General features: G+C 37.6%; 1 protein-coding gene and 1 non-coding gene across 7 annotated transcripts in view; both read left to right on the top strand.

Moving 5' to 3' along the window:
* ARFIP1 (ARF interacting protein 1) overlaps positions 1-27381 on the top strand; it is a 135165-nt gene that overhangs the window by 15066 nt on the left and 92718 nt on the right. For 4 of the 6 annotated variants that reach the window (XM_030878250.3, XM_030878248.3, XM_030878255.3 and 1 more), the window contains exon 2: positions 3132-3211. The exons of the other annotated variants lie outside the window; for them this stretch is intronic. In XM_030878250.3, coding sequence (XP_030734110.1) covers positions 3134-3211 — 78 coding nt within the window. In that variant the 5' untranslated portion in view covers positions 3132-3133. The remainder of the gene's footprint in view (positions 1-3131; positions 3212-27381) is intronic. 6 annotated transcript variants of the gene reach the window in all.
* On the top strand, positions 26638-26710 carry TRNAE-UUC (transfer RNA glutamic acid (anticodon UUC)). The gene has a single exon. It is a non-coding gene; the product is annotated as a tRNA-Glu (tRNA).

Raw genomic sequence — 27381 nt, 5'->3', positions numbered from 1 at the left:
GAATTTGATCATTTTTTATATTTTGGAGACCATTTTAATCTTTTTTAGTCAATCGTCTGTTCATGTCTTTTTCCTGCTTTCTATCTGGTTTTGGTTTTTTCCCCTTTGTTTTTAAGACTTCTTTATATATTAGGGATATTAACCTATTGTGGCATATGTTGTAAATTTTTTTTTTTTTTGGCTGCACTGGGTCTTCATTGCTGCACACCAGCTTTTTCTAGTTGCGGTGAGCGGGGGCTACTCTTCGTTGCGGTGCACAGGCTTCTCGTTGCGGTGGCTTCTCTTGTTGCAGGGCATGGGCTTCAGTAGTTGTGGCTCACAGGCTCTAGAGCGCAGGCTCAGTAGTTGTGGCACACGGATTAGTTGCTCTGCGCATGTGGGATCTTCCCAGACCAGAGCTCGAACCCGTGTCCCCTGCTTTGGCAGATGGATTCTTAACCACTGTGCCACCAGGGAAGCCCCTGTTGTAAATATTTTATCCTAGTTTTTCAGTTGTCTTTTTTCTTTGTTTATAGTGCTTATGTTATACAATTTTTAAAATATCTTTATTTAGTCAAATTAATCAATTTTTAAAATTATCTCTAGATTCTTAGAATTAGAAAGTTTAAAGAACAATTCATCTATGTTTTCTTTTAACAGTTCATCTATGGTTTCATTTTTTTACATCTAGATTCCTAATCTATTTGGAGTTTATTCTTGTGTGTGGTGGTCTAATTTTTTATTTTTCCAAATGGCTACCTAGTTTTCCTGGCATTATTTACTGAGAAGCCCATCTTTAATTAAGCAATTTGAAATGTCACCTTTGTTATATATTAAATGTTTGTATATATTTGGTCTAACTTTAGACTTTTTATTCTGGTCTCTTTGTTTATTCATGTGCTAGTACCATAGTGCTTTAAGTATAGATACTTTATGGTATGTTTTAACATCTGACAAAGTTAGTCCCCTTGTGAGTTTCCTTTTTCAGTGTTTTCCTGACTACTCTTGCATGTTTGATTTTTTCCATATCAACTTTAGTATAACTTATCTAACTGTATAATTTAGCTTGTTATATTTTTCTCTATTGCACTGAATTTGTAAATTAACTAAGGGAGAAATGACTTCTTTATAATGTCATCATAGCCGATAACAGGATGTCTTTTCATTTGCTCAGTCTTTAGTGTCTCTCAGTTGTGTTTAAACATTTTTCTCATATAGGTTTTATACATTGTTTAATTTATTCCTAAGTATTTAATCTTCTTTGTTGTAATTGTAAACGGGATTTTTCTCTGCCTTTATGTCCGCTGATTATTGTTTTTCAATAACAGTTCAAAAATTGTTGAGTTTTTTTTAATTGAAATATAGTTGATTTACAATGTTCTGTTAGTTTCAGGTGTACAGCAAAGTGATTCATATATATATTATATTATATATATTCTTTTTCAGATTCTTTCCCCTTATAGGTTATTACAAAATATTGAGTATAGTTACCTGTGCTATACAGTGGGTCCTTGTTGGTTATCTATTTTGTGTATAGTAGTGTGTATATGTTAATCCCAAACTCCTTTTGTATGTTAATTTTTTATCCTACTTTTTCACTGAATTCTTTTAATTTTTAGTTAGTTTTACCGTTGAGTCTTTGGAGTTTTTCAGGTGTACCATCATATCATCTGCAAAAAGAAATAGTTTTACTTCTTTACCTATTATTCTTCTAATTGGTTTGTCTACTTGGATTGGCTAATACCTCTAGTTCAGTGTTGAATAGTAGCAGAAATGGTGGGTTCCTTTGCATTGTTCCTGTTGTAGTGGAAATGCCTCTGTTATTTCTTTATTAAATAAAATAATGGTTGTAGGATTAAAGCGTGTATCATGTTGAAGACATCTCCCTTAATTCCTTTTTCCTTGAGTATTGAATTATGAATGGGTATTGAATTCTGTCAATAGATTTCTCAACATCTACATAGAAAACCATGTTTTTTTCCCCTTATATTTATGACTATATTATATATTAATAGCTTTCTTAATTGAACAGCCTTGTATTCCTGGAATAAATCCCACTTGTTCATGTTGTATTATTTTCTTAATGGGGTATTGGATTTGATTTGTGAACAATAAAATTGTTCCCTCCATTGTATTTCATGAGTAAAACTTTGCTTCTGTACATTATAGTACCTAATATGGTGTTTTGTACTTATTTATCTGTCTCCTTGATTAGATTCAGAGTACAGTCGCCCTCGCTATATATGGGGTATGGGTTCTAGTACACCCACAGATAACAAAATCTGCAGATGCTCAAGTCCCTTATAAAATGGTATAGTACTTGCATATAACCTATGCACATCCTCCCATATACTTTAAATCCTCTCTACATTACTTATAATATAATGTAAGTGTTATATAAATAGTTACTGGTGCATGGCAAATTCAAGTTTTGCTCTTTGGGACTTTCTGGAATTCTTTTTTCAAATATTTTTGATCTTTGTTGGAACCTGCAGATATGGAGGGCATTATGCTCTTATAACCTGAATTAGATTTTACTTTTCTTTCTCCTTAGTGCCTAGCAGAATTCTTCACATGTAGTTGGCATTCTCTAAATGTTGTTGAATAAGTTAGAAGCAGAAATAGCACATTAAAGTTTTATTGAATGAAATCTGAGTATAGTGTTTGACTTTGACAATGAGCAGTCACATCTGTTATCGGTACTAAAGAGCACTGGTCAGAGAGTTGGAAGATGTCTGAGTTCTGTTCTGAAACTTTGATTTTATATAGGCCATGAATAACTAATATTTTGGCTTTATCTTTGGATATTTTGACATTTTTGACCTCAGTTTTTTCATCTAGCAAATCAAGTTGACACTCTGATCTTTTAAATTGTTTCATATCTAAAATGATTTTATGAAATTATTTTTTAGTCACTGAGGTATGTGTTTTTACATTTTGCATAAAAATTTTTCCTGAATTTTTGTCTGTTCTTAGAATTGTTTATCTGTTATAATCAATAGATACTCATGTGGTTATAGATAGTTTTGCAAAACAAATTCTGACTGCAAATAAATGATTTATGTTGTGGAATATTTGTAAGAATATCGGTAAGGTGATATAGCTCTTTTAACTAAATTATTTAATGTGTGCTTAACACATTTTACTTTTAGGTATGTCTGACTGCAGCAATGATACTACAACTCTTGATACATCTAAACCAGCCACAGAAGAAGTCAAGTCTAATTCTGAGGTGAATGGGTGGTATTTATATTGTTTTTTTTAAAGTCAACCCATATCAATCAAATTTAGACTATCCAAATTAACTTAGTCTGTCTAAATATGTGCCATTCTAAATAAACTCTTCTACACACATAGACACAGGAAAGGGGTGGGAGGAGAGAGAGCTATTTCTTCATAATTGGAAGTAAGTTAACATTTGCCTTTGGGCATATGAAATTTTAGAGTATACCTGTCCCATAAAAATCAACATAAAAGTCTGGTCGAGCTATAGTTTTAAGTTTAAATATGAAATGAAGTTTCTGTTGAAATAACAGTGGTAATTGGTTCACATTTGCGCTCACCTACTCCCATATTCTCTCTCTAGTTAATTATGCATCAGAATCCAAATGTAGTGTTTAAAAAAAATACTGAGTTCTGGACTTTACTTCAGACTCACTAAATCTGAGTCTATAGTGATAGACACCAAGGTGTGTGTGTGTGTGTGTGTGTGTGTGTGTGTGTTCTTTTTGGAAATTCTACAGGTGAATCTAATATATACCACCTAAGAACCACTGTTCTAGCTCATTAGAGTAGAAAGATGTTAAGAAGTTAATTTTATATTGAATTCAAGTCATCAGATGCTTTTTTGAACACCTAATCCTAGTAACATCTCTCAAATTTATAGTGCTTAAAGATTTACAGAGTAGCACTTTCATAATTGTCCCGCCTTGATCCTTAGACTGATTTGATACAATTCAGTTAGGCAAGTAGAACAACCATTATCTCCCCCATTTATTTGTTGATCATATTTAACTTTCACAGAGGTAGTGCCTGAGTTAGAGTAGCCGGCACGGCTGGAACACAACATGGGTTCTTCCAGCTCCAGTTGCAGTGTTTCTGAACCAGTTTGCCGACTGTGTATGTGGGCATAGTGCTAGCCACAGTGTTTCATCATCACTCCAAGATGCTGAGTCTGTGTGACAGACTTTAATGTAGGGTTTAGAGCTGGATAATTTATTTTTCGCCCAAAAGTCAAAGATGAGTTCTGGTTGGCAAAATATGTATTATCTGTGAAGGATTCAGGATTCTTTGTGATTTAAAATAGTTTAGCTGGGACTTCCCTGGTGGTGCAGTGGTTAAGAATCTGCCTGCCAATATAGGGGACACGGGTTTGATCCCTGGTCCGGGAAGATCCCACATACCACAGAGCAACTAAGCCCGTGTGCCACAACTACTGAGCCTGTGCTCTAGAGCCCGCGAGCTGCAACTACTGAGCCCGCATGCCACAACCACTGAAGCCCGCGTGCCTAGAGCCCGTGCTCTGCAACAAGAGAAGCCACCGCAATGATAAGCCCACGCACCGCAAGAAAGAGTAGGCCCCGCTCACCGCAACTAGAGAAAGCCCGTGCACAGCAACAAAGACCCAACGCAGCCAAAAATAAATAAATAAATAAATAAAATAAAAATAAAATAGTTTGGCTGTTTACCATTTGTCAAAGCAGTGTTGTAGTTATATTTAGTTCTGAGAACCTAGGGAATTATGTATACTGTATTTGTCTTAACTCATGGATTTGATTTTTTATGATCAGATCTCTGAATCTATACTGTTGAGAGATGGTCAGAGGAAGTTTAATGCTTGTGAACTACAGGAAGGATTGGCAGCCCTGTCAGTGATGGACTCATCATAATAAATGAAAGTATTCCCTTTGTGGTTTACCACTGTGAGTTTCTTCTATGTGAATGTCACACCAATAGATGCTAAACTAGAAATCTGCTCAGGAGAGTTAAGGCTGGATGACAGTGATCTGAAGGAATCCACTGCCAAATAATTGTTCAAATTTGTCTATAAATTAACCTTATAATTCATATTAGGCATTCCCTGTGTTTTTAGCCATGCCCAAATGTGCAGCATCCACAGGGAATATTGTAATAATAAAAAAAAAGGGCCAGGTGTATGAGTATAATCTGAATTTATACCCAAATTTAAAAGCATTGTATGAGTTTGCAGTTAACCAAAGTAGGATTTAGGAATATTCTGTAACTTAAAAATTCCCCATTTATCAGTATTATTATTCTACTAACTTAAATCTTCTTTTTTCAATATCCTTGATGAAAACATTTTGGGGTCAGATTTGCTTATAAGAGTTCTTCTCTTAATATATGTGTATATATATTTATATTTTTAAATTTTTTATCTGCGTTGGGTCTTCATTGCTGCGTGCAGGCTTTCTCTAGTTGCTGCAAGCGGGGACTACTCTTCGTTGTGGTGCGTGGGCTTCTCTCATTTGCGGTGGCTTCTCTCGTTGCGGAGCACGGGCTCCAGGTGTGCGGGCTTCAGTAGTTGTGGCACGTGGGCTCAGTAGTTGTGGCTCCCAGGCTCTAGAGCGCAGGCTCAGTAGTTGTGGCATGTGGGCTTAGTTGCCCCGCGGCATGTGGGATATTCCTGGACCAGGGATCAAACCTGTGTCCCATGTATTGGCAGGCAGATTCTTAACCACTGTGCCACCAGGGAAGTCCCTTCTTTTAATCTATTATAACTCTCTATATATTATGGTCATTAACTCTTAATTAAATGTTCTATACATTGGACTTTTCAGTAATTCAGGCTAATCCTAGCAGAGGTTGGCACATCACTGATGGTCAGTTTGAAGAATGAATTAATCCTCACACCACTAGTATAAATGATATATGGATACTGGTTTCTTAGGAATAGAATATGATGACCTGGATGATAATTTTCATTTCTTTAAGAGCAAAACAAAACAACAACAACAAAAACTCCAGCATTTTGAACTGAGCCAAAAACAGTATCAACCCTGAACAAGAAGGGACTTAAGGTTCATTTTAGGTTCTGTCAGGTGAATTGCCTTTGTGCAGGATCACTCAGCTAGTTAATTGCAGAATCCAGGCGATTTCCTCTCAATCAAATGATGTTTTCATTAGGATATCCATCCTATCAGTGACTATAAAAACGCTTTCTTCTTCTCATTTTTTTTTATGACATCAGTTGTTTGGGTTTTGTTTTCTTTTTGAATTAAAAAGAAGAAAACGTGAGCTTGGCTTGCTTTGTACTCTATTCCAGTCTTGATTAGAGCAGAAAAAGGTGGATTTTGTTTTTTTAAATTTCAAACTTTACACCCTGAAATGTGTTTAAAATCTGCAGCTTCTATATCTGTAGAAGAAACAATAGCCAAATAGGCACCATTCACTGAGAGCCTGTTAGGTGCCAGGCACTATACTGGGTTTTATGAGATATATTATCTCATTTAATACTATAATAACCTGCTTGCAGCTGAGGTTTTCTCCCTCATTCTATAGATTAGGCAACAGAGACCTGGAAGGGTTAACATGGCTGATGAGGAAAAGAGCTATGATTTGAACCCAAAGAAAAGTGGGAAAGATGAGTAAATGTAAGAAACTTAATAAGAAAAAATTATGTAAAGATGGAAGCAAGGAAGTTGGGAAAACAAGTGTATTTTTAACAACAATAAAAAAGGAAAGAAAGCAAAGTAGTTGTGTTAGGTATTTATTAGTGTATCTTAGGATTATTGCATGAATTCTCCTTTTCTGTCTGCCCTTTGATACAGTAACACTAATACATATACTTACTTCTAATATCCAAGAAAAAAAATACAAATATTTCCATTCCTCTTTTATGTAAGTAACCCAGAGGTCTAAAAGTGAATTCGTTTAGATCCTGCACTCAAGCTGCATGTTGATTATTAGAGGAAATTTTAAAATAAATAAAATGTAGAATAATAATGCCTTTAGAGTGGTACCGATGAAGAACTGTGGCAGTTCAGAGGAGTATCAGCCAGGACTATCAGTAAAGGTGGTGTTTAAACTGTTTCTTACAGTGTGGGTAGAATTTGAGTATGTGGATGATGATGGTCACAGCTTGGGCTGAGTCGTAGAGAAAGGAAATTGAGAGACGTGTATGGGGAAGTGTGAGTAATTAAGTTTGATTTAATAGGGTATCTGAAGAAGCATAATAAGTGGGAAGAACATAGTTCAGGTCATGGAAGGATTGTGAGTGTCCGGAGGAGTTGGCTTTTATGTTGTAAACATATTGGGGAGGGAGACAGACATGTTAAATACATACATAACATATGCATAAATTATTTTATAATATAATGTAAAGTAGTCTTTACTGCCGTAAAGCAGAATAAGGGGCTAAAGAGTGATGAAGTGTGCTAATTTACATCAGTTGGTCAGGGAAGGCCCTTTCTGTTTGAGCAGAAACCTAAATGAAATGAGGAAGGGTCATGTGAAAATCTGGGAGTAAGAACCTTCCAGAGAGAGCAAAGGCAAGGGCAAAAATAAGATTGGTATGTTTGAGGAATAGCAGTGAGAACTCTGGCTGGAACTGAGGGTCAGTGAGGGAAGAGTGGGAGGAAATGCGGTTCAAGTGGTAGCTAGTGGCTAAGATTGGCTTGACCCAGAAATGAGAATGACAGGCAGAAGGTGAGAAACTTGGGAGACCTGAAATGCAGTATTCGAGTAGCAAGCGGTTGAAAATATAAGACAAATAGGTGTTGATACTAGTAGATTAGAACATCAGTTAAGAAAAATTTGCAACGTATGAAATAAAGGTGAAGTGGTAAATGAATTACCATATATTAATCATCCAGATTCAGTAATTATTTGGACTTGACCACATTGCTTTATCCATCCTTATGTAGGATCATCTTCCTTTTAAAATCATGAAATTGCCAAGAAGGGAAAAAAAAGAACTTGGCCAAAGATGATAACATTTGTAACCATATTTCAGCTCTGTCTTGATATTGTTCTGTTTTAGAGAAATGTATTTAGGGTACCCATAGTGACAGTTAGGAGGAGTAGCTATGCTGGTAAATGCTAGTGTTGATGGGACCACTCCAATATTTGTCCTTAGCCGAAATCAGTGTGCTATAATTATAACATCTTTATAACGTTTTCAGTTTGCCAAGCAGTTTCATATTTGATTCTTATAATAGCTGTATGATATATAGGTGAAGTTAAGAATCTCATTTTATAAATGAGGACATTGAAACTTAGGGAAGTACAGTGACTTCTGTAAACTTATAAAAAAGTGGCAGAGCTGGCCCTTAAATCTGTGTCTCCTGACACCTTGGTTAGTTATCTTGAGACCTCACGGGTAGGCTTATTCACCTAATACTTTTGAACCATGTTAAATTAACTTTGCTATAAATACATTAACCAGTTTTTAAAGGTCATATTTTTACTAATATAGGGGGAAATTTCAAAGACTGAATTATGAGTTTAATGGAATCGCTTTCTTTTTTTGTAGGCAAGCAAAAATCTAAATAATTTCATCTGACACAGAAGGCATTTGTGCTTTTTGGTTTTAGAACAAAATATGGTCTCTGTTGACATACATAATTAGTTCACTAAGCACTGTGACCTTCATTGTCTGAAACCATAACTAGAACAATTAGAGTTGAATATTTGTAGCTTCCCTTCTTTTCTTTTTTTTTTCCCACACTGTTTATTCACTGCTCTTTTGTCTAGATTTGACTGAAATTAAGAATTCAGTCCTTTAAATTAGAAGAACTACTTGATAGCAGAACAAAATACTTACTGAGCATTAGAAATATTTCATAGTGCTTTTCAATGAATTTTCAAATAACTTTTTTAAAAAAATGGTAGATGTAAGAAACAATTGGAAAAACTTTAAGCTTATTATTATACTACTTTATTTTTACCAGCTCAGTGGTAAATTGGATTAACGAACAATGTTAAATATGTGTGTTTTAGAAGATGTGATGCCTTGTATTGTTTCAGAAGTCTGATTAAGGCTAAGACAAGTTCTTTTACATCCTTTCTAGAAAGTTTTTATCTTTTTCTAATAAGCATTTTAGAAATTAGGTTTTACCATTCATAATGTAATATATTGATAACATCAAGAAACTTATTTCCAGTATCCTTCTCTTGCATTATTAAGATAGATTCTTAGTCTTTGGGCGAATTTTTGTTAATGTTGAATCTTTTATTTTCCATTAAGTGTTCACCCATAGACGCTGATTGTCAAATGTAAAGCCTTTTATAATGTTAATGTCAAGGTATATTTTCAGGATTTGAAAAACATAAGTAGTGCCAGGAAAAATTACGTGAGCTTTTTTCTTTTAGCTTTGGTCTTGAGCAGCTACAGAAAAGACCATAGACTAGGAGTTGAATTTACAGGGAGAAGGGTTACTGTGCACCATGAAGTGAGCAGACGTTTAGTTGGCCAGTACGGAGAAAGTTAGGGAAGCATATGGTCTGAGAAGTGGCTGGAGAAGTGGGTAGGGGTCAGACTATCAGCAGTGTTATGAGCCATGTTATAGCTATTGCAGTGTTGAGAAAGTTCTCTGGAGTGATGGATAGTGTTAAGTGGTGCACCCAAGGAGGGCATGGGGGAGTTATCCTCCCCCAGTGCAGTTGGTCTTGCTTTGAAATGGGTTACATTTATGACATTAAAGTAAGTTTTGTTTTTAATTGAAGTATAGTTGATTTACAATGTTATGTTAGTTTCTGGTGTACAGCAGAGTGACTCAGTTATACATATAGATACATATTCTTTTTCATATTCTTTTCCATTATGGTTTATTACAGGATATTATATGTAGTTCCCTGTGCTATACAGAGGACCTTGTTGTTTATTTTATATATAGTAGTTTGTATCTGTCAATCTCAAACTCCTAATTTATCCCTCCCCCACCCCCTTTCCCCTTTGGTAACCATAAGTTTGTTTTCTATGTCTCTGAGTTTGTTTCTTTTTCATAAATATGTTCATTTGTGTCATATTTTAGGTTCTGCTTATAAGTGATATCTTATGGTATTTGTGTTTCTCTTTCTGAGTTACATCAGTATGATAATCTCTAGGTCCATCCATGTTGCTGCAAATGGCATTATTTCATTCTTTTTTACGGCTAGTATTCCACTGTGTATATATACACCACATCTTCTTTATCCATTCATCTGTCGCTGGACATTTAGGTTGTTTCCATGTCCTGGCTATTGTAAATAGTACTGCTGTGAACATTGGGGTGCATGTATCTTTTCAGATTATAGTTTTCTCTGGATATATACCCAGGAGTGGGGTTGCTGGATCATATGGCAACTCAATTTTTAGTTTTTTAAGGAACCTCCATACTGTTCTCCATAGTGGCTGTATCAATTTACATTCCCACCAACAGTGCAGGAGAGTTCCCTTTTCTCCACACGCTCTCCAGCGTTTGTTGTTTGTAGATTTTTTTGATGATGGCCATTCTGACTGGTGTGAGGTGGTACCACATTGTAGTTTTGATTTTCATTTCTCTAATGATTAGTGATGTTGAGCATCTTTTCATGTGCCTGTTGGCCATCTGTATATCTTCTTTGGAGAAATGTTTGTTTACATCTTCTCCCCATTTTTTGATTGGGTTGTTTGTTTTTTTGTTACTGAGTTGTATGAGCTGTTTGTATAATTTGGAAATTAAGCCCTTATTGGTCACATCATTTTCAGATATTTTCTCCCAGTCCGTAGGTTGTCTTTTCATTTTGTTTATGGTTTCCTTTGCTGTGCAAAAGCTTATAAGTTTGATTAGGTCCCACTCGTTTATTTTTGCTCTCGTTTCTATTGCTTTGGGAGACTGAGCTAAGAAACCATTGGTACAATTTATGTCAGAGAATGTTTTGCCTGTGTTCTCTTCTAATTTTATGGTGTCATGTCTGATATTTAAGTCTTTAAGCCATTTTGAGTTTTTTTGTGTATGGTGTGAGGGTGTGTTCTAACTTCATTGATTTACATGAGGCTGTCCAGCTTTCCCAGTACCGTTTGCTGAAGAGACTGTCTTTTCTCCACTGTACATTCTTGCCTCCTTTGTTAAAGCTTAATTGACCATAGGTGTATGGGTTTGTTTCTGGGCTTTCTATTCTGTTTCATTGATCCATGTGTCTGTTTTTGTGCCAGTACCACACTGTTTTGATTACTGTGGCTTTATAGTATTGTCTGAAGTCTGGGAGGGTTATGCCTTCAGCGTTGTTCTTTTTCCTTGGGATTGCTTTGGCAATTCTGGTTCTTTTGTGGTCCCATATAAATTTTAGGATTATTTGTTCTACTTCTGTGAAAAATGTCTTGGGTAATTTGATAAAATGAGTAAGTATTAAGACCCATTGGGCCTGCTATTATAAGAAGCAGTTTATAGCATCAGGCTATTTACAGAGTTTTTCAGCCTTGACTCTGTGGCATATTTGGCTATATGATTTTTTATTGTGGGGGATTATCCTGTGCATTGTAGGACCTCTAGCAACATTCCTGGCCTGTACCTTCAAGAAGCCAGTAGCACACCATCCCCAGCTATAACAACCAGAAATGTCCCTAGATGTTGTTTGGGGGGATGGGTACTAAAATTGACCCCAATTGCTAACCAAGGAGTTATCAGGGTCAATAATAACATGCATATTTTCTGGCAGCTGATGCCATTTGCAGCATCAGGCTTAGTCCATACCCTGAAGCTACTGATTCCCAGATGTCCTAGTTTAATTCTGCAACCTCCCACAGCTAGGAGTAGGAAGTTCCTGGTCACAGCTGTCTCTAGGGCTCTGTTATTAGCAAAAGGCAGCAATAATGATATAATTGGAGGCTGTTGCTTCCATCTTGAATTGTTGGAAGTGAAGGGTCAGATTAAGACAAGTAGCACAGTTAGAGTAGCGCAGGTTGATATGGAAACAGAAGGAACAACGGTACAAGTCAACATCAAGAAAGCAGTACGTTTGACTCATAAATATCTGAAGGCATATATATTGGTTGGCATGGCCCATTGATGTATTTCAGTCACCTTTAGGGAGGCAGTATAATGTCGAGGTTAAAAATAAGGTCTCTGAAGCCGGACTGCCAGATTTGAATCCCAGTTCATCACTTGCTAGCTGCATGTCATTAAGCACATTTCTTAATCTTTGTGTTCTCTTACCTGTAAAACAGGAATAACAATGGTATCTAGGTTTGCGAGTTGTGGTGGGTTTGAATGAGTTAATGCATAATTAGAATTAAATCAGTTAGTATGTGAAAAACGTATAGAACAGTGCCTGACACTTGGTATGTACTCATTGTTAGCTCTTACTATTCTGGTAGGGCTCCATTTGCAAGAGGATACATTATTTAAATTCTTTAACCTTTCTAGCCCTCAGTTTTCTCATCTGTAACATTGGGAAAATCTTATCCACCTTACAGGGCAGTTGTGAGGGTTAAATGAAATATTTCCTGTAATGTGCTTATTATTAGCACAGTGCCTGGCATGTAGAAGGTAGTTAATTAAGGTCAGCTTTTTGGTTATTATTGGCATATTAGATTAGGGAATCATGAAGGTATCAAACAAGTGCCATAGCTAACTTGTTCACTAACATTCTCAAAAGTTTCTAGACCATTTCATAGTTATCACTTGGTATGCAGAAGCACTCATAAAGATAATATAAGACCTTTTCACATTTATCCACTTTTTGCAGGTCAGCTGTCAGGCTCTTATGTTGCAAGCAAATGAAACCAACTCCAGCTCACTTACATAGAAAAGACGTTTGCTAAGAGGATCTGATGTAGCTTACTGGAAGGTTGGAAAACCAGTATGCATGCTCCTATCTGGGAGTATGCTCCAAATCACAGTTCAGCACGATTTCAGTGAGGGCACTGTCGCTGCCATTGCTTAGCACTGGCCCTAGCACCTCGCACTGCCAGGACTCTGGTGACTAGCTCTGGTGACTGGGTTCTGCCCCTGGTGCTGTGGCCACTGCTGAAGGCATTTGGTCTCACTACAGTTGTGGCTGCCCCAGAGTGAGTTCCTCATCATTCCTCTTTCTTGTTATCGCTAGTTTCTGATTCCAGGTCTGGGGCAAGTGCCTTTGATTTGGCAGAGCCAAGGTCATATGGCAGTGCCCCCAGAGCTTGGGAAACAAATAATTATAATGTAACCTATATACCACTTATTATATGCCAGATACTTTTCTAAGTACTTTATATTTTATTTTATCCTCACAACAACATCGTAAGGTAGGCACAATACTATTATCATTTTACTGATGAGGAAAGAGAATTTTAGGAAGTTTACATAGCTAGTATGTGGAGGAGCCAGGGATTGAACTCAGGTAATCTGGCTCCAGATAGTTGCTTGATTATATGGTGATTTGAGCTTTTATATAGTAAGAAGCAGGCTCTGCCTTTCCCCAGACTTATGTGGAGGCTTTCCCCAACATTGTGGGGGACTGTGGCTGGGCAGCCAGGAGAATGAGATATACACAGTACTTGGCTAAAAGTCTGACTTGGCAAACCAGTCATTGCCTCTATGGCTGCCTTAAAAGATCTAGGATGGCCCAAAAGAAAGAAAAAAAAAAAAGATCTAGGATGAGGGACACTGGATCTGAAGAACAGAGGGATTTTTTTTAATGCTCTGCCATTTTTTAGATATTCTCTTAGAGGCGAGTGCTTGTGAATTTTCAGACTCTGGATCAAACAGAATATATGTCTGTAAATGACACTAAGGATTCTGCAGTAATTTTTATAGTGAGAGGGTATTGACCTAATTTATTTTTGTCATGAACACATATTTTGGAAGGTGACAAACTTTATTTGCTACTGGGTTGTAGAGCTGCAAGTCTGATCTTCTTGTAGGTGGGCAAGGAAGATCATGATCAGGGCCATATGCCTCCCCCCATCAGACTGGTATGGTCTTCCTGAGGGTGGATTTGGGCTTTCAGGCAAAACAGATCCTCTGTCCTTAGAGATAGTAGAATAGAATTCACCCTTAAAAAAAATTGACAGTTTATTGAAGTAAATTTTGCATATGATAAAATGCATCCATTTAAAATATGCAGTTTGATGAGTTTTTTTTTTTACATCTTTATTGGAGTATAATTGCTTTACAATGGTGTGTTAGTTTCTGCTTTATAACAAGGTGAATCAGTTATACATATATTCCCATATCTCTTTCCTCTTGGATCTCCCTCCCTCCCACCCTCCCTATCCCACCCCTCTAGGTGGTCACAAAGCACTGAGCTGATCTCGCTGTGCTATGCGGCTGCTTCCCACGAGCTATCTATTTTACGTTTGGTAGTGTATATATGTCCATGCCTCTCTCTCACTTCATCCCAGCTTACCCTTCCCCCTCCCCATATCATCAAGTCCATTCTCTAGTAAGTCTGTGTCTTTATTCCTGTCTTACCCCTAGGTTCTTCATGACATTTTTTTTTCTTAAATTCCATATATATGTGTTAGCATACGGTATTTGTCTTTCTCTTTCTGACTTACTTCACTTTGTATGACAGACTCTAGGTCCATCCACCTCATTACAAATAGCTCAATTTCGTTTCTTTTTATGGCTGAGTAATATTCCATTGTATATATGTGCCACATCTTCTTTATCCATTCATCCAATGATGGACACTTAGGTTGTTTCCATCTCTGGGCTATTGTAAATAGAGCTGCAATGAACACTTTGGTACATGACTCTTTTTGGTTTTTTTTTTTTTCTGTTTTTTGCGGTACGCGGCCCTCTCACTGTTGTGGCCTCTCCCGTTGCGGAGCACAGGCTCCGGATGCGCAGGCTCAGCGGCCATGGCTCACGGGCCCAGCCGCTCCACGGCATGTGGGATCTTCCTGGACCAGGGCACAAACCCGTGTCCCCTGCATCAGCAGGCGGACTCTCAACCACTGCGCCACCAGGGAAGCCCCATGACTCTTTTTGAATTATGGTTTTCTCAGGGTATATGCCCACTAGTGGGATTGTTGGGTCATATGGTAGTTCTATTTGTAGTTTTTTAAGGAACCTCCATACTGTTCTCCATAGTGGTTGTACCAATTCGCATTCCCACCAGCAGTGCAAGAGTGTTCCCTTTTCTCCACACCCTCTCCAGCATTTATTGTTTCTAGATTTTTTGATGATGGCCATTCTGATTGGTGTGAGATGATATCTCATTGTAGTTTTGATTTGCATTTCTCTAATGATTAATAATGTTGAGCATTCTTTCATGTGTTTGTTGGCAATCTGTATATCTTCTTTGGAGAAATGTCTATTTAGGTCTTCTGCCCATTTTTGGATTGGGTTGTTTGTTTTTTTGTTATTGAGCTGCATGAGCTGCTTATAAATTTTGGAGATTAATCCTTTGTCAGTTGCTTCATTTGCAAATATTTTCTCCCATTCTGAGGGTTGTCTTTTGGTCTTGTTTATGGTTTCCTTTGCTGTGCAAAAGCTTTGAAGTTTCATTAGGTCCCATTTGTTTATTTTTGTTTTTATTTCCATTTCTCTAGGAGGTGGGCCAAAAAGGATCTTGCTGTGATTTATGTCATACAGTGTTCTGCCTATGTTTTCCTCTAAGAGTTTGATAGTTTCTGGCCTTACATTTAGATCTTTAATCCGTTTTGAGCTTATTTTTGTGTATGGTGTTAGGGAGTGATCTAATCTCATACTTTTATATATACCTGTCCAGTTTTCCCAGCATCACTTATTGAAAAGGCTGTCCTTTCTCCACTGTACATTCCTGCCTCCTTTATCAAAGATAAGGTGACCATATGTGCGTGGGTTTATCTCTGGGCTTTCTATCCTGTTCCATTGATCTATCCTTCTGTTTTTGTGCCAGTACCATACTGTCTTGATTACTGTAGCTTTGTAGTATAGTCTGAAGTCAGGGAGCCTGCTTTCTCCAGCTTCGTTTTTCGTTCTCAAGATTGCTTTGGCTATTCGGGGTCCTTTGTGTTTCCATACAAATTGTGAAATTTTTTGTTCTACTTCTGTGAAAAATGACAGTGGTAGTTTGATAGGGATTACATTGAATCTGTAAATTACTTTACGTAGTAGAGTCATTTTCACAATGTTGATTCTTCCAATCCAAGAACATGGTATATCTCTCCATCTATTTGTACCATCTTGAATTTCTTTCATCAGTGTCTTATAATTTTCTGCATACAGGTCTTTTGTCTCCTTAGGTAGGTTTATTCCGAGATATTTTATTCTTTTTGTGAAATGGTAAATGGGAGTGTTTTCTTGATTTCACTTTCAGATTTTTCATCATTAGTGTATAGGAATGCCAGAGATTTCTGTGCATTAATTTTGATTAGCTCTAGTAGTTTTCTGGTAGCATCTTTGGGATTCTCTATGTATAGTATCATGTCATCTGCAAACAGTGACAGCTTTACGTCTTTTCCAATTTGGATTTCTTTTATTTCCTTTTCTTCTCTGATAGCTGTGGCTAAAACTTCCAAAACTATGTTGAATAAGAGTGGTGAGAGTGGGCAACCTTGTCTTGTTCCTGATCTTAGTGGAAATGGTTTCAGTTTTTCACCATTGAGGACAATGTTGGCTGTGGGTTTGTCATATATGGCCTTTATTATGTTGAGGAAAGTTCCCTCTATGCCTACTTTCTGCATGGTTTTTATCATAAATGGGTGTTGAACTTTGTGGAAAGCTTTCTCTGCATCTATTGAGATGACCATATGGTTTTTCTCCTTCAATTTGTTAATATGGTGTATCACGTTGATTGATTTGTGTATATTGAAGAATCCTTGCATTCCTGGAATAAACCCCACTTGATCATGGTGTATCATCCTTTTAATGTACTGTTGGATTCTGTTTGTTAGTATTTTGTTGAGGACTTTTGCATCTATGTTCATCAGTGATACTGGCCTGTAGTTTTCTTTTTTGTGACATACTTGTCTGGTTTTGGTATCAAGGTGATGGTGGCCTTGTAGAATGAGTTTGGGAGTGTTCCTCCCTCTGCTGTATTTTGGAAGAGTTTGAGAAGGATAGGTGTTAGCTCCTCTCTAAATGTTTGATAGAATTTGCCTGTGAAGCCATCTGGTCCTGGGCTTTTGTTTGTTGGAAGATTTTTAATCACAGTTTCGATTTCAGTGCTTGTGATTCGTCTGTTCATATTTTCTATTTCTTCCTGGTTCAGTCTTGGCAGGTTCTGCATTTGTAAGAATTTGTCCATTTCTTCCAGGTTGTCCATTTTATTGGCATAGAGTTGCTTGTAGTAATCTCTCATGATCTTTTGTATTTCTGCAGTGTCAGTTGTTACTTCTCCTTTTTCATTTCTAATTCTATTGATTTGAGTCTTCTCCCTTCTTTTCTTGGAGTCTGGCTAATGGTTTATCAATTTTGTTTATCTTCTCAAAGAACCAGCTTTTAGTTTTATTGATCTTTGCTATCGTTTCCTTCATTTCTTTTTCATTTATTTCTGATCTGATCTTTATGATTTCTTTCCTTCTGCTAACTTCGGGATTTTTTTGTTCTTCTTTCTCTAATTGCTTTAGGTGCAAGGTTAGGTTGTTTATTTGAGATGTATTTCTTAAGGTAGGGTTGTATTGCTATAAATTTCCTTCTTAGAACTGCTTTTGCTGCATCCCATAGGTTTTGGATCATTGTGTCTCCATTGTCATTTGTTTCTAGGTATTTTTTTAATTTCCTCTTTCATTTCTTCAGTGATCACTTCGTTGTTAAGTAGTGTATTGTTTAGCCTCCGTTTGTTTGTATTTTTTACAGATCTTTTCCTGTAATTGATATCTAGTCTCATAGCGTTGTGGTCGGAAAAGATACTTGATACAATTTCAATTTTCTTAAATTTACCAAGGCTTGATTTGTGACCCAAGATATGATCTATTCTGGAGAATGTTCCATGAGCACTTGAGAGAAATATGTATTCTGTTGTTTTTGGATGGAATGTCCTATAAATATCAGTTAAGTCCATCTTGTTTAATGTATCATTTAAAGCTTGTGTTTCCTTATTTATTTTCATTTTGGATGACCTGTCCATTGGTGAAAGTGGGGTGTTAAAGTCCCCTACTATGAATGTGTTACTGTCGATTTCCCCTTTTATGGCTGTTAGTATTTGCCTTATGTATTGAGGTGCTCCTATGTTGGGAGCAACATACAATTGTTATACAATTGTAATTGTTATTACAATTGTTATATCTTCTTCTTGGATCGATCCCTAGATCATTATGTAGTGTCCTTCTTTGTAACTTCTTTTTTTTTATTTTAACATCTTTATTGGGGTATAATTGCTTTACAATGGTGTGTTAGTTTCTGCTTTATAACAAAGTGAATCAGTTATACATATATATATGTTCCCATATCACTTCCCTCTTGCGTCTCCCTCCCTCCCACCATTCTGTAACTTCTAATAGTCTTTATTTTAAAGTCTGTTTTGTCTGATATGAGAATTGCTACTCCAGCTTTCTTTTGGTTTCCATTTGCATGGAATATCTTTTTCCATCCCCTTACTTTCAGTCTGTATGTGTCTCTAGGTCTGAAGTGGGTCAAGATCTTGTAGACAGCATATATATGGGTCTTGTTTTTGTATCCATTCAGCCAATCTGTGTCTTTTGGTGGGAACATTTAGTCCATTTACATTTAAGGTAATTATCGATATGTATGTTCCTATTCCCATTTTCTTAATTGTTTTGGGTTCGTTATTGTAGGTCTTTTCCTTCTCTTGTGTTTCTTGCCTAGAGGAGATCCTTTAGCATTTGTTGTAAAGCTTGTTTGGTGGTGCTGAACTCTCTCAGCTTTTGCTTGTCTCTAAAGGTTTTAATTTCTCCATCAAATCTGAATGAGATCCTTGCTGGGTAGAGTAATCTTGGTTGCAGGTTTTTCTCCTTCATCACTTTAAATATGTCCTGCCAGTCCCTTCTGGCTTGCAGAGTTTCTGCTGAAAGTTCAGCTGTTAACCTTATGGAGATTCCCTTGTGTGTTATTTGTTGTTTCTCCCTTGCTGCTTTTAATATGTTTTCTTTGTATTTAATTTTTGACAGTTTGATTAATATGTGTCTTGGTGTGTTTCTCCTTGGATTTACCCTGTATGGGACTCTCTGTGCTTCCTGGACTTGATTAACTATTTCCTTTCCCATATTAGGGAAGTTTTCAACTATAATCTCTTCAAATATTTTCTCAGTCCCTTTCTTTTTCTCTTCTTCTTCTGGAACCCCTATAATTCGAATGTTGGTGCGTTTAATGTTGTCCCAGAGGTCTCTGAGACTGTCCTCAGTTCTTTTCATTCTTTTGTCTTTATTCTGCTCTGCAGTAGTTATTTTCACTATTTTATCTTCCAGGTCACTTATCCGTTTTTCTTCTTCAGTTATTCTGCTATTGATCCCATGTAGGGTATTTTTAATTTCATTTATTGTGTTGTTCATTGTTGTTTGTTTCATCTTTAGTTCTTCTAGGTCCTTGTTAAATGTTTCTTGCATTTTGTCTATTCTATTTCCAAGATTTTGGATCATCTTTACTATCATTGTTCTGAATTCTTTTTCAGGTAGACTGCCTATTTCCTCCTCATTTGTTAGGTCTGGTGGGTTTTTATCTTGCTCCTTCATCTGCTGTTTGTTTTTCTGTCTTCTCATTTTGCTTATCTTACTGTGTTTGAGGTCTCCTCTTTGCAGGCTGCAGGTTTGTAGTTCCCGCTGTTCTTGGTGTCTGTCCCCAGTGGCTAAGGTTGGTTCAGTGGGTTGTGTAGGCTTCCTGGTGGAGGGGCCTAGTGCCTGTGTTCTGGTGGATGAGGCTGGATCTTGTCTTTCTGGTGGGCAGGTCCGCATCTGGTGGTGTGTTTTGGGGTGTCTGTGGACTTTTTATGATTTTAGGCAGCCTCTCTGCTAATGGGTGGGGTTGTGTTCCTGTCTTGCTAGTTGTTTGGCATAGGGTGTCCAGCACTGTAGCTGCTGGTCGTTGAGTGAAGCTGGGTGTTGGTGTTGAGATGGAGATCTCTGGGAGATTTTCATCGTTTGATATTATGTGGAGCTGGGAGGTCTCTTGTGGACCAGTGTCCTGAAGTTGGCTCTCCCACTTCAGAGGCACAGCACTGACTCCTGGTTGCAGCACCAAGAGCCTTTCATCGACATGGCTCAGAATAAAAGGAGATAAAGTAGAAAGAAAGAATTAGTAGAAAAGAAAGAAAGAAAGAGAGAGAAGAAAGGAAGGAAGGAAGGAGGAAGGACGGAAGGAAGGAAGGAAGGGGAAAGAAAGGAAGGAAGGAGGAAGGAAGGAAAGAAAGAAGGAAAGGAGGGAGGAAGGAAGGAAGGAAGGAGGGAAGAAGAAAAGAAAGAAAGAAGATAAAGTAAAATAAAGTAAGATAAAATATAATAAAGTTATTAAAATAAAAAATAATTAATAAGAAAAAAATTTAAAAAAAATAAAAATGGATGGAAAGAACTCTAGGACAAATGGTGGAAGCAAAGCTATACAGAGAAAGTCTCACACAGAAGCGTACACATACACACTCAAAAAAGAGGAAAAGGGGAAAAAAATCGTAAATCTTGCTCTCAAAGTCCACCTCCTCAATTTGGGATGATTCGTTGTGTAAAGGAGGGAAGCAAGGAAAGAAGGAAAGAAAGAAGATAAAGTAAAATAAAATAAAGTTATTAAAATAAATAATTATTAAGAAAAATAATTATTAAAAATAAACGGACGGATAGAACCCTAGGACAAATTGTGGAAGCAAAGCTATACAGACAAAATCTCACACAGAAGCATACACATACACACTCACAAAAAGAGGAGAAGGAGAAAAAAATCATAAATCTTGCTCTCAAAGTCCACCTCCTCAATTTGGAATGATTCGTTGTCTATTCATGTACTCCACAGACGCAGGGTACATCAAGTTGATTGTGGAGCTTTAATCCGCTGCTTCTGAGGCTGCTGGGAGAGATTTCCCTTTCTCTTCTTTGTTCTCACAGCTCCCGGGGCTCAGCTTTGGATTTGGCCCCGCCTCTGCGTGTAGGTCTCTGGAGGGCGTCTGTTCTTCACTCAGACAGGACGGGGTTAAAGGAGCAGCTGCTTCGGGGGCTCTGGCTCACGCAGGCCAGGGAGAGGGAGGGGCACGGAGTGCGGGGCGAGCCTGCGGTGGCAGAGGCCGGCGTGACGTTGCACCAGCCTGAGGCGCGCCGTGCGTTCTCCCGGGGAAGTTGTCCCTGGATCCCAGGACCCTGGCAGTGGCGGGCTGCACAGGCTCCCCGGAAGGGGGGTGTGAATAGTGACCTGTGCTCGCACACAGGCTTCTTGGCGGCAGCACCAGCCTTAGCGTCTCATGCCCATCTCTGGGGTCCGTGCTTTTAGCCGCGGCTCGCGCCCATCTCTGGAGCTCCTTTAAGCAGCGCTCTTAATCCCCTCTCCTCGCGCCCCAGGAAACAAAGAGGGAAGAACAAGTCTCTTGCCTCTTTGGCAGATCCAGACTTTTCCCCGTACTCCCTCATGGCTAGCTGTGGTGCACTAACCCCCTTCAGGCTGTGTTCACACTGCCAACCCCAGTCCTCTCCCTGCACTCCGACCTCTCCCTAAAGCCTGAGCCTCAGCTCCCAGCTCCGCCCCTCCCCGGCGGGTGAACAGACAAGCCTCTCGGGCTGGTGAGTGCCGGTCGGCACCGATCCTCAATGCGGGAATCTCTCCGCTTTGCCCTCCGCACCCCTGTTGCTGTGCTCTCCTCCGCGGCTCCGAAGCTTCCCCCCTCCACCACCCGCAGTCTCCGCCTGCGAAGGGGCTCCTAGTGTGTGGAAACCTTTCCTCCACAGCTCCCTCCCACTGGTGCAGGTCCCGTCCCTATCCTTTTGTCTCTGTTTATTCGTTTTTCTTTTGCCCTACCCAGGTACGTGGGGAGTTTCTTACCTTTTGGGAGGTCTGAGGTCTTCTGCCAGCGTTCAGTAGGTGTTCTGTAGGAGTTATTCCACGTGTAGATGTATTTCTGGTGTATCAGTGGGGAGGAAGGTGATCTCCGCGTCTTACTCTTCCGGCATCTTCCCCTCCTTGATGAGTTTTGACAAATGTATAAACTTGGGAAACCCATAATCACAATCGAGATACAGATAAAGTTTCTTGTGCCCCTGTGCCATCAGTCCTCCCCTATCCACCCCTCTCCCCAGGCAACAACTGATTCGTTGTGATAAATTAATTTTGTGTGTTCTAGAGTTCTGTATAAATGGAATCATATAGCATGTATTCTTTTTGTGTCTGGCTGTTTTTGGCTCAGCATAATATTATGAGATTAATCAACAGTTATTGCATGCATCAGTAATTCACTTGAGGAATATCCCATTATATGTATGTACTATAATTTGTTTATCCATTAACCTGTTAATGGGCTTTTTTTTTTTTCTAGTTTTGGGCTCTTAAGAGTAAAGCTGCTATGAATACACATATACAAGTCTCTTTGGGACATTTGTTTTTATTTTTCTTGTGAATGCTTAGGTACAGAATGACTGAGTGATATGATCAAGTGTATGTTTACTTTTATAAGAAATTGCTAAACAGTTCTCCAAAGTGAAGTAGTTTTGTACATTTCCTCCAGCAGTGTATGCAAATTCCAGTTACTCTTTACCAACACTTGGTATTGTCAGTCTTTTTAAACTTTAGCCACTGTGTTGGGTATATAGTTGTATCTTCTTGTAGCTTTAAATTGCATTTCCTTGATGATTAGTGATGTTGAACATCTTCTCATGCACTTACTTGCTATTCATTTGTTTTCTTTAGTGAAGCGTCTGTTAAAATTTTGGGCCATATTTTATTTGGGTTGTTTGTTGTCTTATTGAATTTTAAGACTTATTTATATATTTTGAATACCAGTCATTTGTCAGATACATATCTTACATCTGTCTTCTCCCTATCTGTGGCTTGCCTTTTCATTTTTTTAATGGTGTCTTTTTGAAAAGAAGTTTTTAATTTTGATGAAGTCCAGGTTATCAGTGTTTCTCTTATTGTTTATGTTTTTTGTTTCCTAAGAAATATTTGCCTACCCCAAGGTCATTGTTCAGTCTACTAATAAGCCCGTCAAAGGCATTCTTCATTTCTGTTATTAAGTGATTTTTATCTCTAGCATTTCTTTTTGGTTCTTTCTTAAGATTTCTACATCTCTGCTTATGTTGCTCGTCTGTTCATGCATGCTGTCTACTTTATCCATTACAGCCCTTAGCATATTAATCATAGTTGTTTTTAAATTCCTGGTCTGATAATTCCAACATCCCTGCCATTTCTGATTGTGATGCTTGCTCTGTGATCTCAAATTGTGTTTTTTTGCCTTTGGAAGCCTTGTAATTTTTTCCTTTATAGTCAGCCATGATGTATCAGGTAAAAGGAACTGCTGTAAATAGGCCTTTAGCAATATCTGGGTAAGGTGTGGGAGGAGGGAAGCACTGTATAGTCCTATGATTAGGTCTCAGTCTTTTAGTGAGCCTGTGCCGCTGGATTATGAACTTCACAAGCGTTTCTCAGTTTTTCTGTCCTCCCCTTAGGTGGGACAGGATAGTTAGAGTGTGCTGGGTTTGGGTATTTCCCTTCCTCATCTCTGTTAGGTGCTGGTTTTACCCAAGCAGGTTAGGTTCTGGTTTCTCCTGAGGGTAGGCTTTGTTAAGAACAGAGTGCTTGGTGTATTTCAAAATGGTTTCAATTCTCCACCACTTGCTGGAAGGATGAGGGGGTTTTTCTGCGGTATTTGTAGGGGTAACCTGGTTTGGCTCGTGGAAGCAAAACTCAATATTGTGGGACCCTGCTTATGACTGGGTCCCCCTGGAGTCTTTAGTTCTCACAGTTGTCCACACTGAGCCTCCAGCAGCTCATCGATTACAGTTCAGGTTTTCCTACCCCAGCACTGGTTTCTGAGGTGTTTTTTGCTGTGGTGAGCCATGGCTCCCTGCATTTGCCTGTCTCTCCAATTTTGGGAGTAGCGGTGTGCCCTGTGTCTCCCCTTTTACGAATCCAAGAAGAGTTGTTGACTTTTTAGTCTCTTCAGCTTCTTACTTGTTTTTAGAATGAATTGGTGACTCCCAAGCTCCTTCCATGCAGAAACGAAACCGGAAGTCAAGGTCATGACTGAGTACTTCCTCACACCAAGATTACCACTGTTCTGCCTACAGTCATCGTTCCTTATTGGTTTTCTTTTTGAATTGAATCGTATGGTATGTACTCTTTGGGCCTGGCTTCATTGGTTTAACATTGTCTGTGAGATTTTTTGTTTTTAATAGCCACAGTTCTGTTTTATTGCCGTGTAGTGCTCCTTTGTATGATTATGCTACAGCTTCTTTATCCATTCTACCGTTGATGGACATTTGGGTTGTTTCCAGTTTTTAGCTATTTTGGATAAAGCTGCTATGAATATTCTTGTATTTGTTTTATGATGGACACATGCACTATGTTTCTTGGGGATATTTCCTAGGAGTGGAGTTGCTGGGTCATAGGATAGGCATATGTTTAACTTTAATATAAAATACTGCCAAAAAGTTTTCCACAGTGCTTTTACCAATTTTTACTTGCACCAGCAGTGTATGAGAATCCACATACTTGCTAACGCTTGGTTTTGTCAGTCTTTCTAAATTTGGCCATTCTAATGGGTGTACCATAGTATCTGATTTGTGGTTTTAATCTGCGTGACAAGTTGAACTGAATGACTTGTAGATCCTCCCTGATACTAAAGTTTTATGTTTGTTTGTTTGTTTAAAGAGTCTAGTGCCTGCTTATAGCAGTGGTTCTCAATTAGCTACACGTTGGAATCACCTGGTGAACTTTTAAAACTTTAAGTTCCCTAGGTAGTTCTAAGATTCAGAGAGGGTTGAAAATCATTGGCATTTATGGATGAAACAGTCTGTGCCTCTCAGGACTTTGCTCTACCCTTTGGTGAGTGACATGTTCGTCTTTCTCCTTTCCCAAGCCAAAAATTGGGTAGGGGGCAGGGAGGGGGCATGGGTTATCCTACATTCCTCCCCCTTCTTGATCCCCCACAATCTAGTCACTCTGTCTCTTACTTTACCTCCTAAAGAACTCTTGAATTTACCTTTTTCTATTCCCACAACCTTAATTTAGATCTTTATTATTTCTTACTTGGACTGTAAAATACTTCCTAAATAGTTCTTCTACTTCTAGTCTTTCCTTCTTTCCCTTCAGTCTAACCTCCTACCAGACTGTCCTCTAAAATAAATTGATCAGATTCTTCTGCTTCTTCCTCCCTTATCCCTTTTAGGAGAAGTCCACACTTCTTGGTCTGGCATTTATAAAGTCCATCATGATAGTCTCCTGCATACTTTTCTAGCCTCTTTTGTTATTTTTATTTTTCAAACTTTAAATTTTGATAAAATTTCATACAGAAAACTTAAACTCTTTACCCAGATTCACCAGTCATTGTTTTGTCCCATTTACTTTAATGTTTTCTCTTTATATATATATATATATATATATATATATATATATATATATAGTTTCTTCTCTTTTCAACCATTTGAGAGTGATTTGCAGACATCGTGTCCCTTTATTCCTAAGAACAAGGACTTTTTCTTATATAATCTCAGTACTTTTATCAAAATTAGAAAATTATTTAGGAAATTGATACAGTACTATTATTCAATCCACAGTTGTTCCAGTAATATCCTTTATAGCTATTTTTTCCTATTTTGTGATCCAGTCCATATTGTATATTGTATTTAGCTGGCATTTATCTTGTCTCCTTTTATCTGCAACAGTTCATCTACTTTTATTTTTCATGAGCTTAAGCTCTTTGAAGTATGCGAGCCAGTTTTTCTACTGCCTACCATCTATTTCCTTGATTTTTGGTCTTTATTATTATTTCCTTCCTACGTCTTACTTCTGGTTTAATTTGCTCTTTTTCTGTTTTCTTAAGGTACAATCTTAGATTGTTGGTTTAAGATCTTCCTTCTATTCAAATATAAGCATTTAAAGCTATAAATTTCTCTCTAAGCTTTGCTTTAGGTGCATCGCACAAATATTGCTATGTTGTGTTTTCATTATCATTCAGTTCAAAATATTTTCTTTCTCTTGTGGTTTCTTCCTTTTCACATTAATTTTTTAGATGTGTTATTTAATTTCCAAATTTTGGGGGTTTCCTGCATATCTCTATGGATTGATTGTAATTAAATTCCACTGTGGTCATAGAGCATTCTCTATATGATTTCACTCCTTTAAAATTTATTGAGTCTTGTTTTATGGCACCAAATATGACCTGTTTTGCTAAATACATCATGTTTGTGTGAAAATAATATGTATTCTGCCATTATTGAGTTTCCTATTCCATAAATATTAGTCAGGGTGGCTGATGGTGTTCAGATCTTCTATGTCTATGCCAGTTTTCTTTGTCTAGTTGTTCTTTCAGTTGCTGTAAGAGTGGTGGTAAAGTCTCCAAAGATGATTGTGGAGTTGTCTGTTTCTCCTTTTAATTCAGTCAATGTTTGTTTCATTTATTTTGAAGCTCTATTATTGGAACCAACATACACATTTATGATTGTTACATATTCCTGATGAATTGATCATTTTATCATTATGAAACATCTCTATCTTTGGTAATACTTAAAAAAAACCCTATTTTATCAGATAGTAGTAAAACCATGCCAACTTTCTTATGCCTACTCTTTGCGTGGTGTATCTTTCTCCATCCATTTATTTTCCATCTATTTATACCTTTGGCTTTAAAGTGCATCTCTCATAGATAGAAGATAGTAGTGTCATTTAAAAAAAATATCCAGGTAATTCCCTGATGGTCCAGCGGTTAGGACTTTGCACTTTCATTGCCGAGGGCCCAGGTTCAATCCCTGGTTGGGGAACTAAGATACCGCAAGATGTGTGGCATGGCCAAAAATAATAATAATAAAAAAATTCCACTCTGACAATCTCTGCCTTTTAACTAAAATGTTTAGTCCAATAATATTTAATGCCATTATTGATGTGGTTGATTTTGTATCTACCCTCTTAGTTTCTTTGTTTTTTACTTCTTTCCTCTGTATTTTTTCTCTCCTCTTTTCCTGCCTTTTTATTTATTATCTGAATATTTTAAAGAATTTCACTTTTATTTTCCTGGTAATTTTTTAGTTACACTTCTTTGCATTATACCTCTAGTGGTTGCCATGATTATAGAATATATATTAAACTTTTCATATTTTACTTATAATTAATAATGTACTGCTTTTCTCCTAAAACATAGAAATTTTGTATCCTTTTAGGTCCATATTTCCCTTACCTCCCCCCTTGTTCTTTAATACAGTTGTTTTATATATATTACATCTAGATACATTGTAAACCACAGAAATGATGTTGTAACATTTGCTTTAAGCAGTTTTATGGTTTATAAAGGATTGAGATGAAAAGGCAAAAAGAAAAAAAAATGTTTTTTGCATTTACACAGGGAATTACCATTTCATTTCCTTCTCATTCTTTTCTGAACATCTATTTTTTCTGTCTGGTTTTATTTCCCTTCAGCCTGAGAACTTCCTTTAGC

The sequence above is a fragment of the Globicephala melas genome, chromosome 5 (genome assembly GCF_963455315.2).
Source record: "Globicephala melas chromosome 5, mGloMel1.2, whole genome shotgun sequence".
In the NCBI taxonomy this organism is placed as follows: Eukaryota; Metazoa; Chordata; class Mammalia; order Artiodactyla; family Delphinidae; genus Globicephala; species Globicephala melas.
Note: the sequence above shows the minus strand (reverse complement) of the source record. Positions and strands in the feature narration are given on the sequence as shown.